Genomic DNA, 22,781 nt, shown 5'->3' with positions numbered 1-22,781 from the left:
AACATGATGGGCACATCACCACAGTCTCTTTGTACCTACGGAGTATTACCTTGGTCTCTATAGCGCCATTTGCCATCTGAGCAGGGGCCCCTTGCGGAAGAAGTACTATGTGCCCATAATGTCGCCTTGAAGTGTCCACACCATGGAATTGAATACCGAGTGGCCGGGAAGATCATTGTACGTTATGCATTAGTATCACGACGTTAGGCTAGAGGTGTGCCCATTCTGATCACCTTGGAGCTTAAGCTATCTAAGGTACCTACCTCACTCGAGTCATAGACAGATTACGTTGGAATATCTGAGCTGCACGCCCACCGAGGTAGGTACGTGAGGTGCCCTGCGTGAAACGGTCACCCCTCCTCGAGCCAGATCTTCGCGCCATACGGAGTATCCGTAAGAGCTGTGGTTTTCTCCTTCTACCCAAGTATTAGTGCCGCGTACTCCCTGCCTTGCCGCAACCCGACACGGAACCGCATCTGCACATTGCCCAACCTAAATAAATGACAGGTATTACTCCAGCTCCCTTACATGCTACGTTGGTTGTCCTTCCACTAGATACGAGCATCCTTTGTCTAAACACCTGGCACAGAAAACCAACATATCCATTCTTCCACTTCTCCTCAGCCAACCGACGCCCAACCCAATCACTACCTACCGCGCACTGCACTGCTGTTCTTCATCGCAACCGGCCCACCTGCTTCAGCACCACGACTCCCAAAGCTTCTCGCCCTTAGTAGTCACTGAACGCGCAACCACCACACTTCCTGCTGAGTACGGGAAAGACAGTCAACTCTCCCTCTGGCGAGGTAGCACGATAGCACGATTCAATCCCATTGTATTGCGGTCTTTGGAGGCATACTCGAGATGTTCATGACCTCCGAAACACACAACAGCTACGTGGCATAGCCCAGCCGTCTCCGTCTCTATCCAAGACCGATTTAACAGCCGACCGTCATCATGGCAGCTCCCGCAAAGTCGACACGTTGGGGTTCTTTCCTCCAGCAGGCTGTAGCCGGCGTCGAGGCCCGTCTCGATAACATGCTTGCTGAGGGAGAGAATGGAGCTATCCCGCCGCAAGCTCCCCAGTCTACCGCGGCTTCTACCACGGTCCCCTCCAAGGACCAGCAAATAAGTAAATCCCTATCCCCCCCTTTGACTCGGACTAGCATGGCGCGATACTACAACAGTGGTACTGACCATATCTATCTCAGGCCAGCCTCGATCCTCAACCAGCAGCCGTACCAACGACCGCCTACAAGAGCGCCTTGCCAAGGCCATTGCGGCCAAGAACACCCAGCCGTCCGACGCTCGCAGCGTAACATCAGACTCCCAGAGTACTCGACCAAGTGCCGATGGCGGTCGTCCAGGAGCCGGTACGCTTCCAAAAATGGGTGCCGATGCCCCTAGTCTGGCGAACACTCCAGCGCCGGTGGTAGTCACGACTGAGACTGCCATACCCAACAACACTATCCAGGACGAGGACGAGATCACTGAAACCTCCAAAGAAGATCCCTCGAGTAGCCAGCGAGTTTCGAATTCAATGGAGAGTAGCCGAGCCTCGGAGGCTCAACAGGACGGTAACTCTGCCACCCCAGATCAACGGCTGGAACTCGAAACAGCCACCACGTCAAGTGGCAACCGGATCGAATGTAATCAGTGTACGGCACTTCATGCACAGGTCGAGGCCCTGGAAGCTAGGGCGGAACAGTCGGCAAAGGAGCAACAGGAGGAGATGCATCGCTATGTCGAACAGTTTGAGTCCATGCAAGCAAAGCTGCAATTCCTGGCACGGGATGCTACAGATGCCGCACGCATGTCTGCGGCGGCGGCACCTACGGGAAGTCATGAGCGAGTACTTGCTGAAAGAGACGTCAAGATTACGGCTCTCATGGACGAAGGCCGCAATTTGGCCGCCACGGAGCAGAAACATCGGGCCATCATCAGGAAACTCAGGACACAGATTGCAAGCGACGAGAAAACTTTGGGAGAGCTGCGTGCTCGTCAAGAGAAGCTGACTGCTGACATGGAAACTCTACGCCCCCGAGCCAGCCGCGTTGAGGAACTGGAACAGTCAAACCAAGAACTGCATATCAAGTCCAACGGAATGCAAGATGAATTAAGCGCATTGCGCGATGAAGTGTCAACCAACAAATCTACAATGCAAAGGCTACGGGATGATCTCCGGAGAGCTTCCGACCAGGCCAGTTCCGCTGTAGGTAAGGCGAACGAGGAGGCACTGGCCGTTGAGAAACGCCGCGTCAAAGACCTTGAAGATACTGTCGCCGCATTGCAGCTGGAGCGGAGCCTGATCGCTGGTCGGGCAAAGGAGAGTGCAGCAGAGGCGGAAGAAAAAGCAGCGCGCGCCGCCGAGCGCGCCCGCGCCAAGGAACTCGAGATGAAGGTAGAGCTTCAAGCAATGGAGGGGAAGCTGGAGGCCATGCGTGCGCTAGCGGAAGAGGCGTCCTCTGGCGCCGTGGGTGACTCTCAAGTCAAACTTTTGCGTCAAGTGGAAACACTGCAGACGCAGCATGCCATTGCTGCGGAAAACTGGCAGGGTATCGAGGCCAGTCTGATCGCACGAGTGGCCAACCTTGAGCGCGAGAGGGATGATGCTCTGCGACGCGAGTCGGACATGAGGAAAAAGGCTAGAGAGACTGTAAGACACATTGCTATTCCTCCAGATCAGATACTGGAGTTTCCGTCATTGTGTGTGTCATTATTCTAACCGGATACAGGCAACCCGATGCAAACGCCAGGACGAAGAGCTCCAAGAGCTCACGAGCAGGTTTCCCAGCTATCAACGGGATATCGACAGTTTTCAAGCTCGTAATGAGATGCTTCAAAAAAGAGCAGAGAACGCCGAGGCAGCGCTTTCGCAGGCCCGACTTGACCTCGAAAAGCAGCAGGCAGCATGGAAGACTGAAACGATTGAACTCGACCGTCGGCCTTGGCTAGAAGACCACTTGTCCGGCCCTGGATCTAGGATTCAGAGTCGTCCAGACTCGCCCTTGCTCTCTGTACCCACGCGTACGATGAGCAACGATCTACTTCTACTACACAGTGTATCTGGCAAGGGTCGCAAGATATCGACCCCGACTAGTGGAACGGACGGTTTCCAGGAGGGTTCACAGCTAGGGAGAAGACTATCAAGCCAGCCTCCAGCTAGACCGCCCATGCTAACCAGCGGCTCCAATCTACCGGTTGCACCTTCCATCACTTCGTTTGAGTTGCCTCCAGACTCGCTGCCTACGCCCACATCGTACGCAGGCGACAAAGACGATTTGTTTGACGGCGTGGAAACGTCATCGTCGCCTCGCCAAATGATGCAGGATATGGTTTCAGTGTCGACGGTTGGTGCAGGACCTTCGGTACAGCTGGTAGAAAGAATGAGTGCGGCCATCCGGCGATTGGAAGCGGAGAAGGTCACGTCCCGGGAAGAATTGGCGCGCATATCGGGACAAAGAGATGAGGCTAGAGCCGAGATCGTCTCGTTAATGAAAGAGCTGGAGTCGAGCAAGACGGCTTCGAAACGGGTGACCGAGTTGGAAGGACAGGTTGAGGATTTGAACTCGAGATACCAGACAACACTAGAATTACTCGGGGAGAAGAGCGAGCTAGTAGAAGAGTTGCGGGCTGACGTGCAGGATGTCAAGGCCATGTATCGCGACTTAGTAGAGCGCACAATCAGATAAAGGAATAATGAGTGCCGAGCACACAGAGCAACGCATTCTTCACGCGGTTGTAATTTGCTGCGAGTCGACATGAAAGTGTATTCCTACCACCACCCGAGCCAGGGAGGCGAAATACCACGTGCTATGCCTGTGGCTAGCTCAAACCTATTCATAGCTCTATGCCCTCCTCCTCGGCAGCGCGTTCAATGAAGCGGCGAACCTACAAAGGCGCTCGAGCCATTAGCCAAGATGATTTGTGAAGCACGAGGTTGTCGGGCTGATATCATCACGTACCTCCTTGTCCGGAGCCAAATCTAAAGGTAGACACCCATCATTGTCCTTTTTGTTGATCACGGCACCAGCTTTTAGCAAAGCCACTGCTGTGTCACCTGATTTGAAATGTCAGTTGCTTTCATATCGTGTAGCCGAGGCCTGGAGTTAGGCGCACCGTGGCCCTCAGCAACAGCGTGGTGCAGGGCAGTGTAGCCAGAGGCGTCGGTGGCATTGAGAGGACTCCCGTGTTTGATCAGAAGTGTCACCATCGGAACTGAGCCTATGGCGGCAGCCCTGTGTATGGCATACTGACTGCGTTTGTCGCGGATCTTGGTAGACGCGGGCGGGTCGTGGTTGAGAAGCTTCTTTGCGACGTCTAAGTTGTTTTTGGATGCCACAAAGTGCAGAACACCCTGAAGTCAAACCGAATCAGACCCCGAATCTGAGAGAGGATAGTATTGTGAACCTCCTCCTACTCACCTGTCCGTTATGGTCTGGAACATGCAAGTGATTGTTAGAAGGTCCAGGATTTAGGGGGGCGCAATAAGCATAGTGAGAGTATCTTACTCTTCAGGTTGACATCGGCGCCCTTTTGGAGAAGTAAATTTACAAGATCTTCGCCATCTTTAAGGCTTGCAGAGATCATCAGCGGCGTCCAACCGCTGCCATCCTAAGTGTCGAGGGTTGAGCTTAGTACGTGAACTAGACTCGGGTGAATATGGTCATGAAACATCGTGAGAGCAAAGCCTCCCGGGAATTTCACTTACTTGGACATCAGGGTCAAAGCTACGAATCTGCGTAAGTAGAATGATAATGTCGATGCAGTTGGAGGACGCGGCCCAGTGTATGGGAAGCCTGCCATCATCGTCTTCTCGTACAGCGAGCTTAGGCTCCGTCTACAACACAATATCAGTAAATGTGTAAATCTGATGTAGCCTCAAAATGCGAGCCACCTTGAGAATAGTTTCTGCGACGGAGACTGCAAGACCGGTTAGCCACATTCCTACGACCTAGCGGGTTTGAGAAGCAAAGCGACAGCCGCAGCTTTCCTCGCCAAATAAGTACCTTTGCCCTCGCGGGCTGCAGTGTGAAGGGGAAACTTGTCCTGAGTCTCTGCCATCCTGGTTATTGTCGCCTTCTTGTTGTGGTTTCCGAATTTCTTCCAATGATGACAAATGATCTGTGGCGTGCTGGGGTACGAAGAGAAATATCGTTAAGTGAAGCCGATGGTGTTGACGGTTAGATCGGGGGAAAGTCAAGCTCGGTGAGAGACGGGCTTGAAGTTGTAGGTAGAGTTAGACCGTAGTTGGGACAAAGTGAAGTCGATAGTAACCCCGACGGATATGTATTATATCAGTGAGCCGACTGCAGAGAGGATTCTCTATCGGAAGTTTTCGCGCGTCACTTGCTCGAGATGAATTGGTGAAAGGTGAGGAGAGCACGTTATTGAGGGAGGAGACATGAGCTGAGTGGTCCCTCAAGTGAGGTAGGTACCTAATGGTCACTGGCACCTTGTCTTCATAGTGAGCTCCAAAGCTCGGCACCAAGAAGTGTATAGTTTAGGTAGGCGCCTTCCGGAGTCAGTACGCAGTAGGCAATGTGGTCATCATCTTCACCTCACATAGGTCAGTAAGGTAAGGTACGCAGCAAAATCATTCAGCTATGGAAGTGACTTGAAAAGATGTTTGGAGACGCTCACCCAGCGAGGGAAGGAATGTATTAGGTAGGTGAGATCTTCCCTCTTTTGTGGTAGTACAGCTTTGTAGTTGGTAGATGCAGTGATGACCAAGGTACCTTACCTTACCACTTACCTACCTCAAGCTCAAGGTCCCCAGGTGCCTGACGTTCATCTGCAGACTACGGGCAAGACTTCGTCCAGGAATATAGCTACCTATGGAACTCTCGATAAATGTAGCGATACTAAGGCGCATAGCTCAAGGTGCCGAGTCACATCAAGGTACGGATAATGTACCGACCACGTCAATGAACAGCCATGGAAAGTTAAGGTACCTAGGAACGCACGGTGGCACGCGGTGATGCAGGTACGTACCCACCCAGACCAACGCTGTACATGGATAGGTAGGTATCCAATTCAAGACTCTGGCGCGTCAGTCTTTTTCCAATCCATCCCATCTCAGCCCGTCGCACCGCGACGCACCACAATAACTCCTCAGCACTCGGCGCAGGGACAAGGCCATCCAACCAACGCAACTTCGACGAGAACACATTCCTCCGATAATTCTGCTCCATCGACCCGGTCAGGCTGCCACTGCCATGGGAGCCGCTATGGCTGAACCGACGGCGCCCTCGTCCGACACCACCCCTTTAGGGTCCCTCCTAGACGTCAATCAAAAGACAACCCGAACCATTTACTCCCAGGATCCAGGGCTCCCCGCCAGGAAGCGACAAAGGACTGAGCCTAGCGACTCATCGGCCGAGAAGGCCAGCGACGACGAGACGAGTGCTGATCGTCGCTTCAGACTCGAATACCTTGGTGTTCAGCAGCTTCCACCAGCTCTTGCCGCTAAGCAGCCCGCTCCCACCAAGGCACGGCGGATCAAGGCGCACTCCAAGCCAGACCAGGCTCTTGTCAGGCAGAACTCTACGCAAAAGCTTCTTGAGGGCCCCAATGGACCCGGCTCTGGCGTTCCTGGTGCTGAAGACAACATCAACAACTCCCAACTTTCCCAGCCCACGGGTCTGACCCGGGCCGCCGCGTCAACTCCTCACGGCGCCAGACCTGAGTGGCATCCACCATGGAAGCTAATGAGGGTCATTTCTGGTCACTTGGGATGGGTTCGGAGCTTGGCGGTCGAGCCAGGAAACAAATGGTTTGCAAGTGGTGCTGGCGACAGGACTATAAAGATCTGGGATTTAGCCACCGGCTCCTTACGCCTGACTCTGACCGGACATATATCGACCGTACGTGGCCTTGCCGTCAGCCCGCGCCACCCTTATTTGTTCTCCTGTGGCGAAGACAAGATGGTCAAATGCTGGGATCTTGAGACAAACAAGGTTATCCGCCACTACCACGGACATCTAAGCGGCGTCTACACACTCGCTCTCCATCCTACCTTGGATGTACTGGTCACTGGCGGTCGAGACGGTGTCGCAAGAGTCTGGGATATGCGAACCCGAAGCAATATTCACGTGTTATCCGGCCACACCGGGACTGTATCGGATGTCAAGTGTCAAGAGGCTGATCCTCAGGTCATGACTGGCTCGTTAGATGCGACAGTAAGACTATGGGATCTGGCTGCCGGAAAGACAATGGGCGTCTTAACACATCACAAAAAGGGCGTCAGGGCCTTGGCCACGCATCCCTCAGAGTTTACATTTGCCAGTGGTAGCACGGGAAGCATCAAGCAGTGGAAATGTCCCGAAGGCGCCTTCATGCAAAACTTTGACGGCCACAATTCCATCATCAACACGCTCAGCGTCAACCAGGAAAACGTTCTGTTTTCGGGTGGCGACAATGGCTCCATGAGTTTCTGGGACTGGAAGACAGGCCACCGCTTCCAGTCTCTAGATACTACGGCACAGCCGGGGTCGTTGGACGCCGAGGCGGGCATTATGAGCTCTACATTTGATCGCTCCGGGCTGCGTTTGATTTGCGGAGAGGCCGACAAGACGATCAAGATATGGAAGCAGGATGAGAAGGCGACACCTGAGTCACACCCCATTGTTTGGCAGCCAACACTGGCCAGGCGCAAATATTAGAACTAGCATAGGATGATTGGCTCGGGAAACCCTGCCTTACTTGTCACGAATAGATACCCGACCCCCAAGCCTGCCTCGTTTTAGGACCTACAGTACAGACAGTGATCTAGAAAAACAAACCCAAGGCCTTTACTTCTCCATCGTCTCGAAACGCCATCTTGACCTCCTCGTCACCCACAGCAAGACGCACCTTGCTTGGTCGTTCCGGTTTGTGCGCTTCTAGTACAATAATGCCAGCACCCATTAGTTCAAGCGCCGCCTGGGGAAGCGCCAGAGACTGGACTATCCGGATACTATCATTGCCTTGACCGATATCACCTCCTGATGGCCCCGTCGACAGAGCCGAGAGAACAGTGGATTCAAGAGTCGCCGTGTCCAGCTTAATAATGCGGTGTAGTTCGTCCACTACGTCGCCAAACGTCGTCTCGCCAGTGCCGTTTCTTTGTATTCTGACTAATAATGAGCTCAGGAGTAGCTTGGGTCCAAAAGGCAGAGATCGAAGGTATTGTTGCACAGGATTGGTCGTGGCCTCGTTGATGGCACGTTTAATCGTGGCGATGGTAACTTTGACTGGTGCATCTGCTGCTTTGCCTTTGCTCGGGGTTGATCGTCGTGCGTCGGAGTCACCTGCATGTGTCTCGACACGGCTGTCACCTTCGGCGAGCTCTACAGCTCGTCTGCAGATGTCCAGGGCTCTTCTTGCATCGCCGCTTACTGCAGCCACTTTCCGGCTAGCGAACTGTATAGCGTCTGCCTCGACGATGCTTCCGGGTACACACTCCAGCCTAGACTGAATAATCTTCATGAGCTGCTCATGGTTGTAACCTGGGAAGGTAATTCTTGTCAATCCTAAATTTTCACATCAGCTTGGAGAACTTCCGCAGTATCCAAGTCCAACACTCACCTATGCGACTGCTGATTTTGTTGCTCAGAGTTCTTTCCGGAAGGTCCATGGTATTTGCGACGGCTAGGACAATGAGCCTGCTATGTCGAAGTCCAGGCCAGTTGAAAAAGTTGTACATGACGCTCTGGTTCTTCGTCACCAGCTGGTCAAGCTCATCCATCAGGACAACGCACGGCGTCCGGCGAGGACTTGGATTGTTGAACTCTCTCTCTAAGAGGTCGATGGCTTGTGTAGGACTGACCCTCTCACCCTTGAGTGCCTCCCATAGGAGGGTGTAGGACTGGTGGGGGTCGGTAATCTTCATGCCATTGATCTCCACGAAGATGAAATCGTCAAGTTCATCAGCCTTCACGCTATCCTCGAGGCGAGATATGACTTCTCGGACAGTGGCTGTCTTCCCCGTCCCCGGAGTGCCGGCGATGTAGATACAGCTTCCTGAACCATCCGCAATGGCTGCCTCTAGGTGTGAATACACCAGGTTGAACTCGCTCTCTCGGCAAGGCAAGCTTCTCGGTACTGAGGCAACGTGAAGTTGGGAACGAGCCAGCTGGAAGGGCGAAGACTGCAAACGCTTTGGTGACAGTTTCCTCGTACCTAAAGGCGTGAATTCAAGCGTTTTCTTCACCATTACCCTGCATGAACACAGCTGGTTAGGCGAGGCACCGAGTGAGTCAGATATGAAGCAGGCACATACCGTTTGCGAGACCCGGGTGTCGTCGTTATTCGGGCATCTCCTTTGGGCGTTGAATGTTCGGCCCTCGGGGTTCGTTTCGGTGTAGACGCACCCCCCATACGATCTGATGTCATCTTGTACGACTGCTCCGGCGTTGATTGCCTCGCTGCCTGGCCATGTCGCGTCGACTTTGTTTGTGATTTGACGAACCCGATCAGTTCAGAAACGCCCTGCTCACTCGCATGATATACTTCTTCCCAAACAAACTCATCTGTGTAGGTTGCTGTTCTTGTGTTGCATGCGCGACGGCAGATGAAGGTCTTACCAAAATCGGGTGAGGATCGAGGTATTTTACCCGACGGATACCTTTGATGGAAGGCTTGGTGAGAAATCACAACGGCTGTGCCGTTGACAGCGGCCAACGGATTTACATCCCACGAAGGTGAGATGTATAGTTCATTCTAGGTAACTCGATGGTAAGCGTTCGCACAGTCAGCCTAGTCCGGACGACTTACAGGCAGAAAATCCGAGCGTTTCCTCTCCTTGTTGCGGATTTCTTTCTCTGTCGAAAACCACATGAAGTTGGCTGCCTTCTCACCATCTTCCTCCTCTAAGAACTCGCAGACTATGGCGACCCAGGCTTCGTTGGACCCTTCCGCCTTCAGAAGAACACAGTCGCCAACGTGGCACTCAAATTGACCCATTCGGGCCCCCACAATCTGCGTCTCAGGGTTGGCTCTCCTTCGCTTTCGAGAGATTTGCGCATCGTCGCCATGGTCCTGTGAGGCATCCGCGTCATTGGACTTAAGGATCCATTCCCACGGAAGATCATCTATGCCAAGCTCATCGTCTGAATCGTCTCTGGCAACGCCGGTAGACTTTCTTGACTGACGACGCCCTCGATGAGCTGGTTGCGGCGCGAAAACACCCATTGGGAGCTATGATGAAATAACGCGATATAGAGGGTCTCCGACTTATCTGTTAGACAACTGATGAACTGTTGTGTCCGAGACGAAGGACCAGTCGCTTGAGGTGAGGTTGAGCTTCCCGCATGCACGGGTACTCCTTGCTCCACATAAAAGCAAGGGTGGCTACGTACCCAGTGCAATATTAAATAACTACCCAGGGGAGGGAGGGGGGGTTATGGAGATTAAACGTTATACTAGACAGGGGCATAACGTAACCCTGTAATTAATCTGTTTATTTTGTCTGCCTTGTTGCTTATAAACTCTTTTATTAATTATTAATGATATTTAACTAGTGGTTTTTTCTTTCATAGAATCTGGTCTGCCTTACTAATGGCCATCTTTGCTTTAATAGATAAGTAAATTTCTTAGATTTAATATTTTATTATTACTATTATTAATATTGTTTATAGGAGGGCATTTTAGTGTCTAACTACTTAACCTAGCTAAACTATAATTAAATACTTAGTAAGTCCTTGACTTAATTTTAATTAAGTTTAATTTATATATTAACTATATAAGTTTTTTTTTAACTAAAGGATTTAAACATTTGCTCACTTTATTAAATGTTTTATTTATGTATAACTAATAGGTGGTCTTATTTCTACGTACTGCCTGCTCTAGTGTTACGACCCAACATGCACGACCAAGAACAGGGCCTGCCCCGCAGGCTTACGACGGTTACGATACGCCGCCATACATGCACAGGACAAGGGGACACAAGGCACCCTCTCACGGAACGGAAGAACTATGGTACAAGTCACGTGATGATAAGATAAGGATCATTTGGGATCAATATGATCCAACACGACTTGGGGGCTAAACGATCATTCTGGATCAGAATGACCCAAGACGACCCAAGGGACAAGGGACATGTTCAGGATCAGGACTTGTATATAAGGATGGACTTGAGCTGGACTCTAGGACAGACTTCCATAGCTCTTCAGCAATTAACTTCGTATCAGGATTAACATCCGCTTTCAGCTACTACCTTGACAAGACTACGATTGATCACCGAAGCCTTACCTACCCTTACGATTGACAGACATAGTTTCCTTGAAGCTATCCCCGACTACGATTACTGTTACCAGTTCCGCAGCCTCAACTTCTGCAAACTACCCCTACGACTAGCTGGCCGTAACATCTAGCTTATATAATCGGGCGGGCGCACGCTTATATAATCGCTAAGGGTTTCCAAAAATCACCTTTACAATTCATTTTCTTATAATATAATATACTACGCCTACATCCGGTTAATATTATTTAAGGCAACTGGTTTAAACCTTTTTTTTTTTACCGATTATAATAATATATAACGTGCATGATAAGCGAGCGGATCGGACAAGCGAGCGGATCGCTCAATAGCGACCGCCGCATCTTTTTCTTTCCAACACATATCTATCCACCACAATGATATAGTTATCAAACAAAGAAGCTGGCATAATTCTAGCAGTTCAAGCTATCGAAAAAATACCAAATTTGAGTATCAAAGGTGTAGCTCGGATATACTTAGTGCCATTTTTAACCTTACGCACCCGTATTAATAGAAGAACTTTACAACTTAAAACCGTACTAAACTTACGGAATTTGACGTTACTCGAAGAAGATATGGTAGTTAAGTATATTTTCGACATAGATTCCCGATTATTCCCTCCTCGGATCAGTGGTGTAGAAGAAATGGCTAATCGACTACTCGCCGACCGCGACGCGCCCCCAGTTAGGAAGCGCTGGGCTTCGAACTTCGTTAAGCGATAACCATAGCTCCGGACGCGCTTTTTCGTAAGTATGACTATAAGAGGGCCTAATACGAAGATCTAGACGCGATAAACGCGTGGTTTCGCCTTGTAACGAACACAATCGCGAAGTACGGCATCGTAGACTCTGATATCTACAACTTTAATGAGACTGGGTTTATGATAGGCCAGATTGCATCCGGAATAGTTGTCACGAGTGCTGAAAGGCGTCCAAACACGAAAATGACGCAGCCTGGCAATCGTGAATAGGTTACAGTTATTCAAGCCATCAGTTCGTTAAGCTACAGCGTTCCGCCGTACATCATCGTCGCAGGCCAATATCACCTCTCCACCTGGTACACAGAAACAGGTCTCCCACGCGACTAGGTCATTACAACGTCTGAAGACGGATGGACAACAAATGAAAGAGGCCTAGACTGGCTCCAGTACTTTGATCGGCATAGAAAACCGCGTACAACTAGTAGATGTCGCCTCCTCGTCGTTGATGGGCATGAAAGTCACCACTCTGCGGACTTTGAGATATATTGCAAGGAAAACAATATCATCACACTCTGCATGCCGGCCCATTCGTCTCATCTACTTCAGCCCTTAGACGTTGGGTGTTTTGGGCCACTAAAGACGGCTCATGGTCGACAAATTGAGGATAAGATGCGCCGGGGTAATACGCATATTACAAAGGAGGACTTCTTCCCTACATTTTGCAACGCTTTCACGCAAGCCCTAACGGTAAAAAACATCCAGGGAGGTTTCAGAGGGGCTGGGCTTGTTCTGTTAAGTGCTGAAAGTGTGCTTTCGAAGCTGGATGTGAAGTTACACACTCCAACGCCCCCAGGGTCTCTCCCAGCAATACCCCCAGCGTAGACTTCTCAGATACTAAACAACCCAACAAAGGCAAATTCTCAGTCAACTTTAATTAAAGATCGAATCTTAAATCATCCAAATAGCTCGCCAACACTAACTAATAACGTAGTTAACCATATCCTTAAAGGGACGCTAGCTATGATACATCGTAATACTCTTCTAGAGGCTAAGAATAAAAACCTTTGGGGGGAGAATAATCTACTTAGCCGACGGCAGAGATCTAAGAAAACTCGTCTCAGGCAAGGAGGGAGCCTTACTATAGCCGAGGCAGATGACCTTCAATCATAGAGAGAGGCTACAGCTCAGATTAAAGAGGAAATACGCCGGAGTAGTGGCCGTCGGCCGAGGACGGAAACAGGTCAACGGCGATGTGGCGTCTGCGGGAACACTGGATATAATAATGCGCGCACATGTCCATTTCAGAGAGAAATGTCTAGAGAAGAGGATTATGGGTAGTTTCAATTAATTAAACTTTGTTGATGTTGATCAAGATTTACATACGTGGATTGGTTGCTGTCGAGCGATCCGCTCGCTTGTCCAATCCGCTCGCTTATCATGCACGTTAATGTATGATTAAAAACGTTAATATTATTTATTCTTAATATAATAAAGATGAATAATGAGATATTTTCTCTTTTTAAAAGATTTATTAACAGAAAATATAATATTAAAAGCTTGTATTTAAATATATAATAAAGGCTTAGGTTAATAATATATATTTTTAAATAACAATAAGTAAGGTCTCGGGTATAGAACTTAATAATCATAAGTAAGTTAATTATATTAGGTTGAATAAATTAATTTAAACTACTATATATATACTACCTTTAATATTAAATAGTCGACTTATGATGCTTATATTTATTTCAAAGGTATTAAGGTATTATAAGGTATATTAATATATCAGGACTTTAATAGTTACGTTATAATAAAGATATTTTCGGTATATTAATTATATTATGATTCGGTATTATACTGGCTAGAATGTTTAAAAGATACGGCGGCGTAACCTTAAGCGGCTTTAACCTTAACGATATTACCGTCGTAGTTAAGTAGACGGACGACCTCCGATTAACGTTAGCCATAGGCTATCTTTTTACCCAGGCGTTATACTATGTAAAACTTAAGATAGGGGTACCTTTTTAATAAAAGCTCTATGTAGGTTGAAAATCATATTATTAAATTAAACTATAAAGATACGTATATATTAATGTATATTATTAAAACGTAATTAAATACAAAGATATTTATAAAGGGTAAGCTTTTTTAAGTATTTATATGCTTAGAATAAATACCTAAAATAATTAATATTACCGTTATTGATACTAATCCGTGGTTATAAAGGGTAAATAAAAAAGGTATCCGAAAACCCCGAAAATTTTATTTTATTAAAATAATAAGAGTGTTTATTTATATTCTATATTTATATTATAGGTTATATATTAAGCACCGCCTCATAAGTAGTAGGGTAGATGAAAGTAAGAAATAATATACTCTATATTAATTTATAAAAAATAAATAAATATTACCTTTATTGATAGCTTATTTATATATAATAAAATAATATTGATAAACCTAGATTTTTTATGTAATTAAGAGTTTTAAAGGAGGGTAAAAGAATATATAAAATGAAACTTTAAAATATTTACTAAAATTCTAAAACTTATAACGTACATGATAAGCGAGTGGGCCAGACAAGCGAGTGGGCCACCCAACCGCCATCGTGCCACCTACATCATCACAACACGCATTTCTCCATCGAAAACAATGACAGTACAGAACAAAGATACCCAATTAAACTTAGCGGTTCAGGCTACCCAGAAAGACCGAAATCTCAGTATTCGGGCCGCGGCAAAGATCTATAACATCAGTCGCGTTACCTTAGGCCGCAGATTAGAGGGAACGTTATCACGACGTAATAGCACACCCAACTCACGGAATTTGACGCTGCTAGAAGAGAAGAAGCTGATTGAGTACATCCTCGACCTGGACGCCAGATGTTTTCCTCCCCGTCTTCGCGGTGTTGAAGAGATGGCGAATCGATTGCTCGCTGATCGTGACGCGCCCCCTATTAGGAAGCGATGGGCTTCGAACTTCGTAAAGCGACAACCAGAGTTGCGAACGCGTCGTTTTCGCAAGTACGACTACAAGAGGGCCCAATACGAAGATCCGGGCGCAATTAACGCATAGTTCTTACTTATGGCGAACACAATCGCGAAGTACGGCATCGTAGACTCAGACATCTACAACTTTGACGAGACTGGCTTTATAATAGGCCAGATCTCAACCGGCATGGTCGTGACCAGTGCCGAAAGGCGTTCAAACACGAAAATGATACAGCCTGGCAATCGTGAATAGGTTACGGTCATTCAGGCCATCAGCCCGTCGGGCTACAGCGTTCCGCCGTACATCATCGTTGCGGGCCAATATCATCTCTCCACCTAGTACACGGAATCCGGTCTCCCACACGACTAGGTCATCGCAACGTCTAAAAATGGATGGACAATAAATGAAAGAGGTCTAGACTTGGCTCGGTACTTTGAACGGCATACAAGACCGCGTACAAAAGGTCAATACCGCCTCCTCATCATCGACAGAAACAAAAGTCACCACTCCGCGGATTTCGAGATTTTTTATAAAAAGAACAACATCGTCACCCTGTATATGCCGGCTCATTCGTCTCATCTACTCTAGCCCTTGGATATTAGATATTTTAGGCCTCTAAAAACGGCGTACGGTCGAGAAATCGAGGACAAGATACGTCGGGGCAATACGCATATTACCAAGGAGGACTTCTTCCCGGCGTTTCACAAGGCTTTCACGCGAGCAATCACAGAGAAAAACATCCAGGGAGGATTCAGAGGGGCAGGAATTGTGCCTTTAAATACAGAGAGTATGCTCTCAAAGCTTAATATGAAGTTACGCACTCCGACGCCTCCAGGATCCCTCCCGACAACACCACCGGCATAGACTTCTCAAACACCAAACAACCCAACGGAAGCATCTTCTCAATCAAAACTCATCAAGAATCGAATCTCCCGTCATCAAAACAGCTCACCAACTTTAATTATCGAAGCTATAGAGCATCTATCCAAGGGGGCTCGTAGATTTATACACCAGATCGCCTTATTAAGATCCGAGAACCAGATCCTTCGAGAGGAGAACAACCTACTTAATCAACGCCAGAGAGCTAAAAAAAAACCATCTCCGACAAGGAGGAAGCCTCACTATAGCTGAGGGAGAGGACCTTCAGTCGCAGAGAGAGGCTACAGCCCAGGTAGAGGAGGAAACGCGCCGGAGTAGTGGTCGCCGACCGAGGACTGAGACGGGCCAACGACGATGTGGCGTCTGCGGGAACACTAGTCACAATGCGCGAACATATCGATTCAATGAGGAAATGTCTGAAGAAGAGGACTCTGAATAGTTTGGATTGAATCCATGAGGTGGGTGTTGATATTTGCTCCTTCATGTCCTGTCGTCGTGGTTGGGTGGCCCACTCGCTTGTCTGGCCCACTCGCTTATCATGTACGTTACTTAATTAGTACCCTAAAACTAGTACTCTATAATATAAGAAGTAAATATTAATATCTCAATGAATATAAGGGCTACGGATGTTTCATAAATATGTCTAGACTCATTCATTTTCTACGATTTTAATGATATATTTATAATTTATAAATACAGGTATCATAGGAGTTACGTGCTTAAGACATTACATGGTAATAAGAGGCTCAACTGAAGTACGTATCTACTGAGATACAACGCTTTGTACGCACGTACAGCCCGAACGTAAATACGCTTTATATATACATGTTAAAGCGCCGACAGGCACATATGCCCGTATAAACTTAACGCTCGGACTTAAGCATCACATGTGATTACATGTGATTATATGTGATTACATATGATTACATGTGATATTTATATTATATATAGACTACACTTTCCCACCATATCATAGAATAATCATCAATACAATCGATTCTCTGATTATCCCAACTCGTACCTCAACTTATTTACCTTATCCCTTTTTGCCTACCTCTAACCTCTTAGTTGAAATATTTCAAATAATAATAAAATAAAATAAAATAAAGAAAGTAAAAAGTTTAAAAAATAGTTTCGGTTATATAAAAAGTAATGGATATATTATAATTAATTATAGATATAATAATGGAAATAATAGCTAGTAATAGCTTGGTATAGTTAATCATAAAGATAAATCGTAATTATACGATATTAACCTTAACATATTAACTTACTAATAGGCAAAGATAGCCCCTAATAAGGCAGACCGGGCCCTAAAATTATAATAATAATAATATAAATAATTATAAGATATTAACCTTAATAGACTAACTTACTTATAGTTGAAAATACCCATAATGAGGCAGATCGGATCCTAAAGAGTTAAAAAAAATATTACTTTAAATCTTATAACTAATGTTTTACTAATATTATATATATTAACTTTTATTTAAATCCTTATTAAGCTCTATAACACTCCCTAGGCCTATTAAAATATAAGAATAAAGTTTATTATGTAGAGTATTTAGAATAAACTATTATAGTTTAATTAAGGTATTATCTTTAAGACCTTTAAAAGTATTTATATTATTTAATATAAGTTTAATGAGATTATTACCGACCTATTATAAGTTAAAGATTGTGGCAAAACTTTTTGTATTAAATTTAAACTTAAAAGTTGATATCAATTTAGAAATATCTTTAACGTGGTTCATCAGTCAGCCGGACGTTTTTTTCTAAACACACTTATGTCCAAACCACTTAAACCTTCGACGCGTAAAATCTCAATAACCATAATGCCAATCTACACCCAAGAAGACAAAGTCATTCTTGCGATTAAAGCGATCCGATCGACACGCGCTACAGATAGTAACTTGAGCATTTCGCGTGTCGCAAAGACCTACGGTATCCCAAAGAGTACCTTAGCCGATAGAATAAACAATCGACCGCGACGCAAACAAGCTCAACCCCAACGACATAAACTCGATCCGATCGAAGAGAAAACCCTTCTCTAATACATTATTGAACAGGATTCCAGAGTATTTCCTTTGCGCCTTGGCGGTATGGACGATATGGCTAATCTCCTGCTGCGAGTGCGTAATGCCGAGCCTGTTGGCAAGCGATGGGCCAGGCGGTTTGTGGACTTATAGCCTGCTCTGAAAACAAAGTTTAATCGTCTATACGATTATCAAAGGGCACTTTAAGAAGACCCAGAGGTTATTTCAAAGTAGTTTATGTTATCACGCAATATGATGACCAAGTATGGAATCCAAGAGGAGGACCTATACAATTTCGACGAGACTGGCTTCATAATGGGCATAATCACCGCGTCAATGGTGGTAACACGCGCCGATCGACGCGGCAAAGTAAAGTCTGTCCAGCCGGGTAACCGTAAGTAGGCTATAGTCATTAAATATATTAATTCGGGCGGGTGGTGCATCCCTCCGTTCGTGATCGTCAAGGGCGCATATCACCTTGCCAGTTGGACCACGGAATCAGGTTTTCCTAGCGACTGGGTTATCAAACCTACTAATAATGGATGGACGGATAATCAGACGGGTCTTGACTGGATTAAACACTTCGACAAACATACTAAGAACCAAACGAAGGGCGTCTACCGGATGCTTATTATCGACGGCCACGAGAGCCATTTATCGGCCGAATTCGACGATTACTGCAAGCAGAACAATATTATAACGGTCAGCATGCCTGCACATTCGTCGCATCTATTACAGCCATTGGATACTGCGCTTTATTCGCCTTTAAAACGCGCATACTGTGATGAAATCAACCTATTTATCAGAGCCTCCATAAATCACATTACCAAGTCGGAGTTCTTTATTGCCTTCCACCAGGCCTACAACAAGGTTTTTAATGAGGAAAAATATCAGGTCTGCTTTCTAAGGCGCTGGAATTTCACCATAGGACCTAGACTATGTTATCAAAAAGCTTGATGTGTATTTACGGACGCCTACACCTCCTATGGCTAACCCTTCAACACCACCACCTTGGCAGTCGCAAACGCCCTCTAACCCACAACAAGCCGTCTCGTAGTCTAACTTTATTAAAAGCCGGATCTCTGCTTATAAAGGAAGCTTACCGACATTAATTATTGCTGTAGTTGAGTAATTGTTGAAGGGTGCGTAGGTAATGGCGCATTTAATCACTATTTTGACTAATCGGCTTTGTACCCTTGAGGATGCGAATGTAGTACTTGCTTAGTGTCGGAGGGCTAAAAGGTCGCGTGTGCAGCTTGGAGGGGTACTTAGTATAGAGGAATCTCAGGGTTTGCTGGAAGAGAAACAAAAAGGTAAACGTCTAGCACCTCGAGAGGATGAGGAGGGGGGTCCATCAAAGAGAGCCCAGCCGACTCGGAGACGCTGTGGTGCGTGTGGTAAGACTGGGCATAATGCACGAACCTGTTCCAAAGATGTCGAATCATCAGGAGATACTGGTAGCGACAACCAATAATTGATTTAATGCGTTGTGGTTGAGAAATACTAGATGTTGTTGTGGACGTGGGGAAAAATGTCCGGCTGACTGATGAACCACGTTACCTTTAAATCTTAATTTGTATTTAAATTTTATTTATTTATTAATATCTCTTTATCAACCATTTTAACTTCCTCAATTAATTATTTTATTAAATAAGAGTTTGTCAACGAGAAAAGCCTAGTTCATCATCAACATAATAGCTCATTATAAAACTGTTTTAACTTTATTGATAGGTTGATGCCGTATTTATTTCAAAGCTAAACGGGTCATTTCTAAAGTTAGTATTTTGATTTTTAAATAATTATTCTTATAACGTACCTGCATAGCGAGTGGGCCAACATAGCGAGTGGGCCACTTTCCTCTACCTTTCTACCTTTTATGTAAGTTAATTTAGCTACAACGTACAAAATTAATTAAAACTACTCATCATCCTCTTCCTCATTACTGCCCCAAACTACTTCACAGGTTCGTGCGTTATGTCCAGTCTTTCCGCAATTGCCACATCGTCGCGCGCGTGGTTCAGCGCCTTCCGTACGACCCTCCTTCTGAGGGTTATTCTTCCCTCCAACATCAACACCACCCTTTTGTCCTTGTAGTGCCTCTGCTTCAGCAGTATTAAGTGACCCTCCAAGACGTAGTCGGGTCTTTTTTGCCCTCCGGCGCTTACTTAATACCTCTATCCCCGTACGAAGCTTAGAGTTCTCAGCCTCAATAATAGCAAGCCTATGGGCTAACTTGCTAATACCTTTGGCCTGGAAGTCAATTACTTCGTACATTGCTGTTGGTGAGCTACCCTGATGTGCTTGGATCCTCTTGTTAAGGGATGTAGCACTTCGTACGCCCTCTAGTGCTGTAATTGGTGTCCTTGGGTCCCAGGAGCCTTGGCTGCTTGGCCGTGAGTTTGATGGTGTTGGCGTCTTTGGCTTGAAATCCAGGCGAGAAATGACTACTTCTGGGTCTAATGGTACAAGGCCTGCCTGTCTAAAACCAGCTCGTACGTTGTTTTCGCCCATTGAAGCAAAGAATGCTGCTTTAAAAGCAGGAAAGAAGTCGTCCTTTGTACTATGCGAAATCTGCATCCGCATCATCTTCTCGATTTCCTTGCCGTACGAGTGCTTTAACGGGCTAAAACAACCAACGTCAAGAGGCTGAAGCTCGTGCGATGAATGGGGAGGCATGCAAAGAGCGATAATGTTTTGTTCCTTGCAGTATACTTTGTAATTGTGTTTCGCACGAGTGCAAACCAGCCTTGTATAATCGTAGGATCTTCAGCTAAGGCCCTCTGATAGTCGATTCGACGTCGAAATCGCATTTTCAATTGGGGTTGTCGTCGTACGAAGTTCTCTGCCCATCGGGGTCCAACACGCGTCGCGTCGCGCTTAGAAAGGAGTCGGTCGGCCATATCTCGTACGTCTTCTTGTCGCGGGGGAAAACCTCGATGAATTAGGTCAATAACGCATTCAAGAATCACCTCATCTTCAGATATAGTCATCTTCATTGAATTTGGACGCGTCTCGCCTCGTACGACGCGTCCAGCGCGTCGGTTTTGGATTGACGTTCGAGGGACCTCAAAGGTAGAAGCTGCTTTTCGTATAGACATTTTTGGGTCTTTTTCGATAGCCTGGATGGCAAGGATGATACGACGTTCAATTGAGGTAGATTGCATGTTCGTACGTGGAGGAATGTTAGTGTAAAGGTGAAAGAGGTAGAAAGAAGGAAAAGTGGCCCACTCGCTATGTTGGCCCACTCGCTATGCAGGTACGTTAACTTATTTTTTATTATATATAGGGTTTTAAATGAAATAGAAAATACTTCTCATTAAAAATAGGGAATTGATATAGAGGCATGCAGAATTAATACAGAGGCATTCACCTTACAGCGGCATGCACGTATGCTGCTGTGATTGGCCCAAAAATTAACTATTAGTACATCCAGATTCTGCCGCTCGTCTCCAAAGTACTCTTTCTACTCAGAATTTCCTCTATACTAGCCTATCTTAAGACTATCTTGGTCGTAACGCTTAGCATTAACGCATAATACCTCTAATATCTAAACCGCAGCGTAATCCATACCGCCGAGCAGTAGACCGCAGCCCTAGCAACATATCACGTCCTCCCAAACGCCAGCATATCGATATACCATCGTCCCCCTCCTTAGTCGATAGCCATACTAGTATTTATCAATTCTATAGAGTTAGCAATTCCTAAACATATAGCGACCTAATTAATAACTTATCACCCGAGCTACTACAAGAAACACAACCACTATCCTACTATTAACCCTATTACCCTAAAATCAAACCAAGACTCTAACTTAGCCGCCATTTCCCTAATAGAACCCACTACCTCTAACCTACTACTTTACCCCGACTCTCGCCTACCCGCAGCGGCCCCTATCCCGATAACGAGTACCTTAAGCCTATACTTTACCTTACGCACCGTTTCTTAAAGGGAATATAAAGTACCTAATATACTACTCTCCTTTATATCTTGCTAGATTATAGCCTCTTATCCTCCGATAAAAGATACCAAGACCCTTAATAGCCTACTATAGAGTATTTTAATAATACTCTTAAGCTTATTTAATAAGTTATTAGGATTAACGAAAGGTTAATAACCGCCCTCCTCCGATAATACGAATAAAGCTATTATTAATAAGAGACGTAAGGTTCTTAAGGAAACCTACCCCCCCTATATTTACCTCTATAATAATATCTTCCCTTAAGTCTATTATCTTTCTAAACTATAGGCTCTTATTATATCTACTTTAATAAATCCTCTTCCCCCCCTTTAGACATAATACCTAACCTATCGATCCCCGGTAGCCTAGAGTCTACTATAGAGGCCCTCTTTAATCGACTTAATATATTTATAAAGACTAACGGGTTTAGTATTATAAAACGGCATAAATATACCTCTCGGACGAGTCGGCTTATACGATACTCTTTTTAATATGATCGATTTAGTAAACCTGGTCCTTTAAAGGGTATAGGTATCTAATAGTGTAGGTCTCGGAAGTATAGTTACTAATAGTAAGTAAATATTGAAGCGTAAGAGGAAAGTAAATGGCTTTTATACTACCTGCTAGATACTCGCTATAGTTAATATAATTATTAACTAAGCCTTAAGGCATTTACTTACCCTTTATATCGAAAGCTTACCTAGCCTATTATGAATTCTATTAAAAATATAAGCCGTCGTATTAGTATTTAAGTACGTAACGTCCGTACTGTTATATAAGAGTAGTTCCCGGATTCCGCACTTACTTAGTATAATTAATATAATATTAGAGCGCGTATAAATTAGGAAAAACTAGATAGTTATTTACTAACGGCCGTGTTAATTAAGTTATTCAATGAGCGGGAGATCCCCTATATTATTAAGTAGGCTAATTATAAGCGGGACCGCCTTGTTAGCTTTGTCTAGACCTTTCCTTACTATC

General features: G+C 46.0%; 4 protein-coding genes across 4 annotated transcripts; 2 read left to right on the top strand and 2 right to left on the bottom strand.

Annotated features, from left to right (window-relative positions):
- Positions 1-957: 957 nt before the first annotated feature.
- On the top strand, positions 958-3,692 carry BDP81DRAFT_448240 (M protein repeat protein; the record flags this gene model as incomplete). Its single annotated transcript, XM_060592266.1, has 3 exons — positions 958-1,132; positions 1,188-2,656; positions 2,736-3,692. The coding sequence occupies 3 exons, from the start codon at positions 958-960 to the stop codon at positions 3,690-3,692; spliced, it is 2,601 nt and encodes an 866-aa protein (XP_060446751.1).
- A 554-nt stretch (positions 3,693-4,246) lies between these two features.
- BDP81DRAFT_202640 (ankyrin repeat-containing domain protein) lies at positions 4,247-5,248 on the bottom strand. The gene is made up of 5 exons (XM_060582558.1): positions 5,010-5,248; positions 4,898-4,923; positions 4,712-4,840; positions 4,512-4,614; positions 4,247-4,438 (listed from the first exon to the last, which is right to left on the bottom strand). The coding sequence occupies exons 1-5, from the start codon at positions 5,062-5,064 to the stop codon at positions 4,374-4,376; spliced, it is 378 nt and encodes a 125-aa protein (XP_060446750.1). The 5' UTR covers positions 5,065-5,248; the 3' UTR covers positions 4,247-4,373.
- A 637-nt stretch (positions 5,249-5,885) lies between these two features.
- On the top strand, positions 5,886-7,717 carry BDP81DRAFT_202629 (pre-mRNA-splicing factor prp46). The gene is made up of 3 exons (XM_060582557.1): positions 5,886-5,901; positions 5,959-6,023; positions 6,131-7,717. Exons 2-3 carry the CDS (start codon positions 6,016-6,018, stop codon positions 7,662-7,664), a joined length of 1,542 nt encoding a protein of 513 aa, XP_060446749.1. The 5' UTR covers positions 5,886-5,901; positions 5,959-6,015; the 3' UTR covers positions 7,665-7,717.
- A 53-nt stretch (positions 7,718-7,770) lies between these two features.
- Positions 7,771-10,173, bottom strand: BDP81DRAFT_516006 (ATPase; the record flags this gene model as incomplete). The annotated part of the gene is given in 4 exon segments (XM_060595863.1): positions 7,771-8,513; positions 8,569-9,214; positions 9,232-9,702; positions 9,757-10,173. 4 exon segments carry the CDS (start codon positions 10,171-10,173, stop codon positions 7,771-7,773), a joined length of 2,277 nt encoding a protein of 758 aa, XP_060446748.1.
- Between the last annotated feature and the right edge of the window lie 12,608 nt (positions 10,174-22,781).

Source organism: Colletotrichum phormii (genome assembly GCF_030913505.1).
Source record: "Colletotrichum phormii strain CBS 102054 chromosome Unknown BDP81scaffold_7, whole genome shotgun sequence".
NCBI classification, from domain to species: domain Eukaryota; kingdom Fungi; phylum Ascomycota; class Sordariomycetes; order Glomerellales; family Glomerellaceae; genus Colletotrichum; species Colletotrichum phormii.
Note: the sequence above shows the minus strand (reverse complement) of the source record. Positions and strands in the feature narration are given on the sequence as shown.

What these genes read in the sequence shown, in the direction of transcription:
- BDP81DRAFT_202640 (XM_060582558.1), bottom strand. Translation starts at nt 5,064, where the DNA reads ATGGCAGAGACTCAGGACAAGTTTCCCCTTCACACTGCAGCCCGCGAG. An exon ending in TGCAGCCCGCGAGGGCAAAG is followed by an intron (nt 4,924 to 5,009) that starts GTACTTATTTGG and finishes CCGGTCTTGCAG; the next exon opens with TCTCCGTCGCAGAAACTATT. An exon ending in GCTTTGACCCTGATGTCCAA is followed by an intron (nt 4,615 to 4,711) that starts GTAAGTGAAATT and finishes CTCGACACTTAG; the next exon opens with GATGGCAGCGGTTGGACGCC.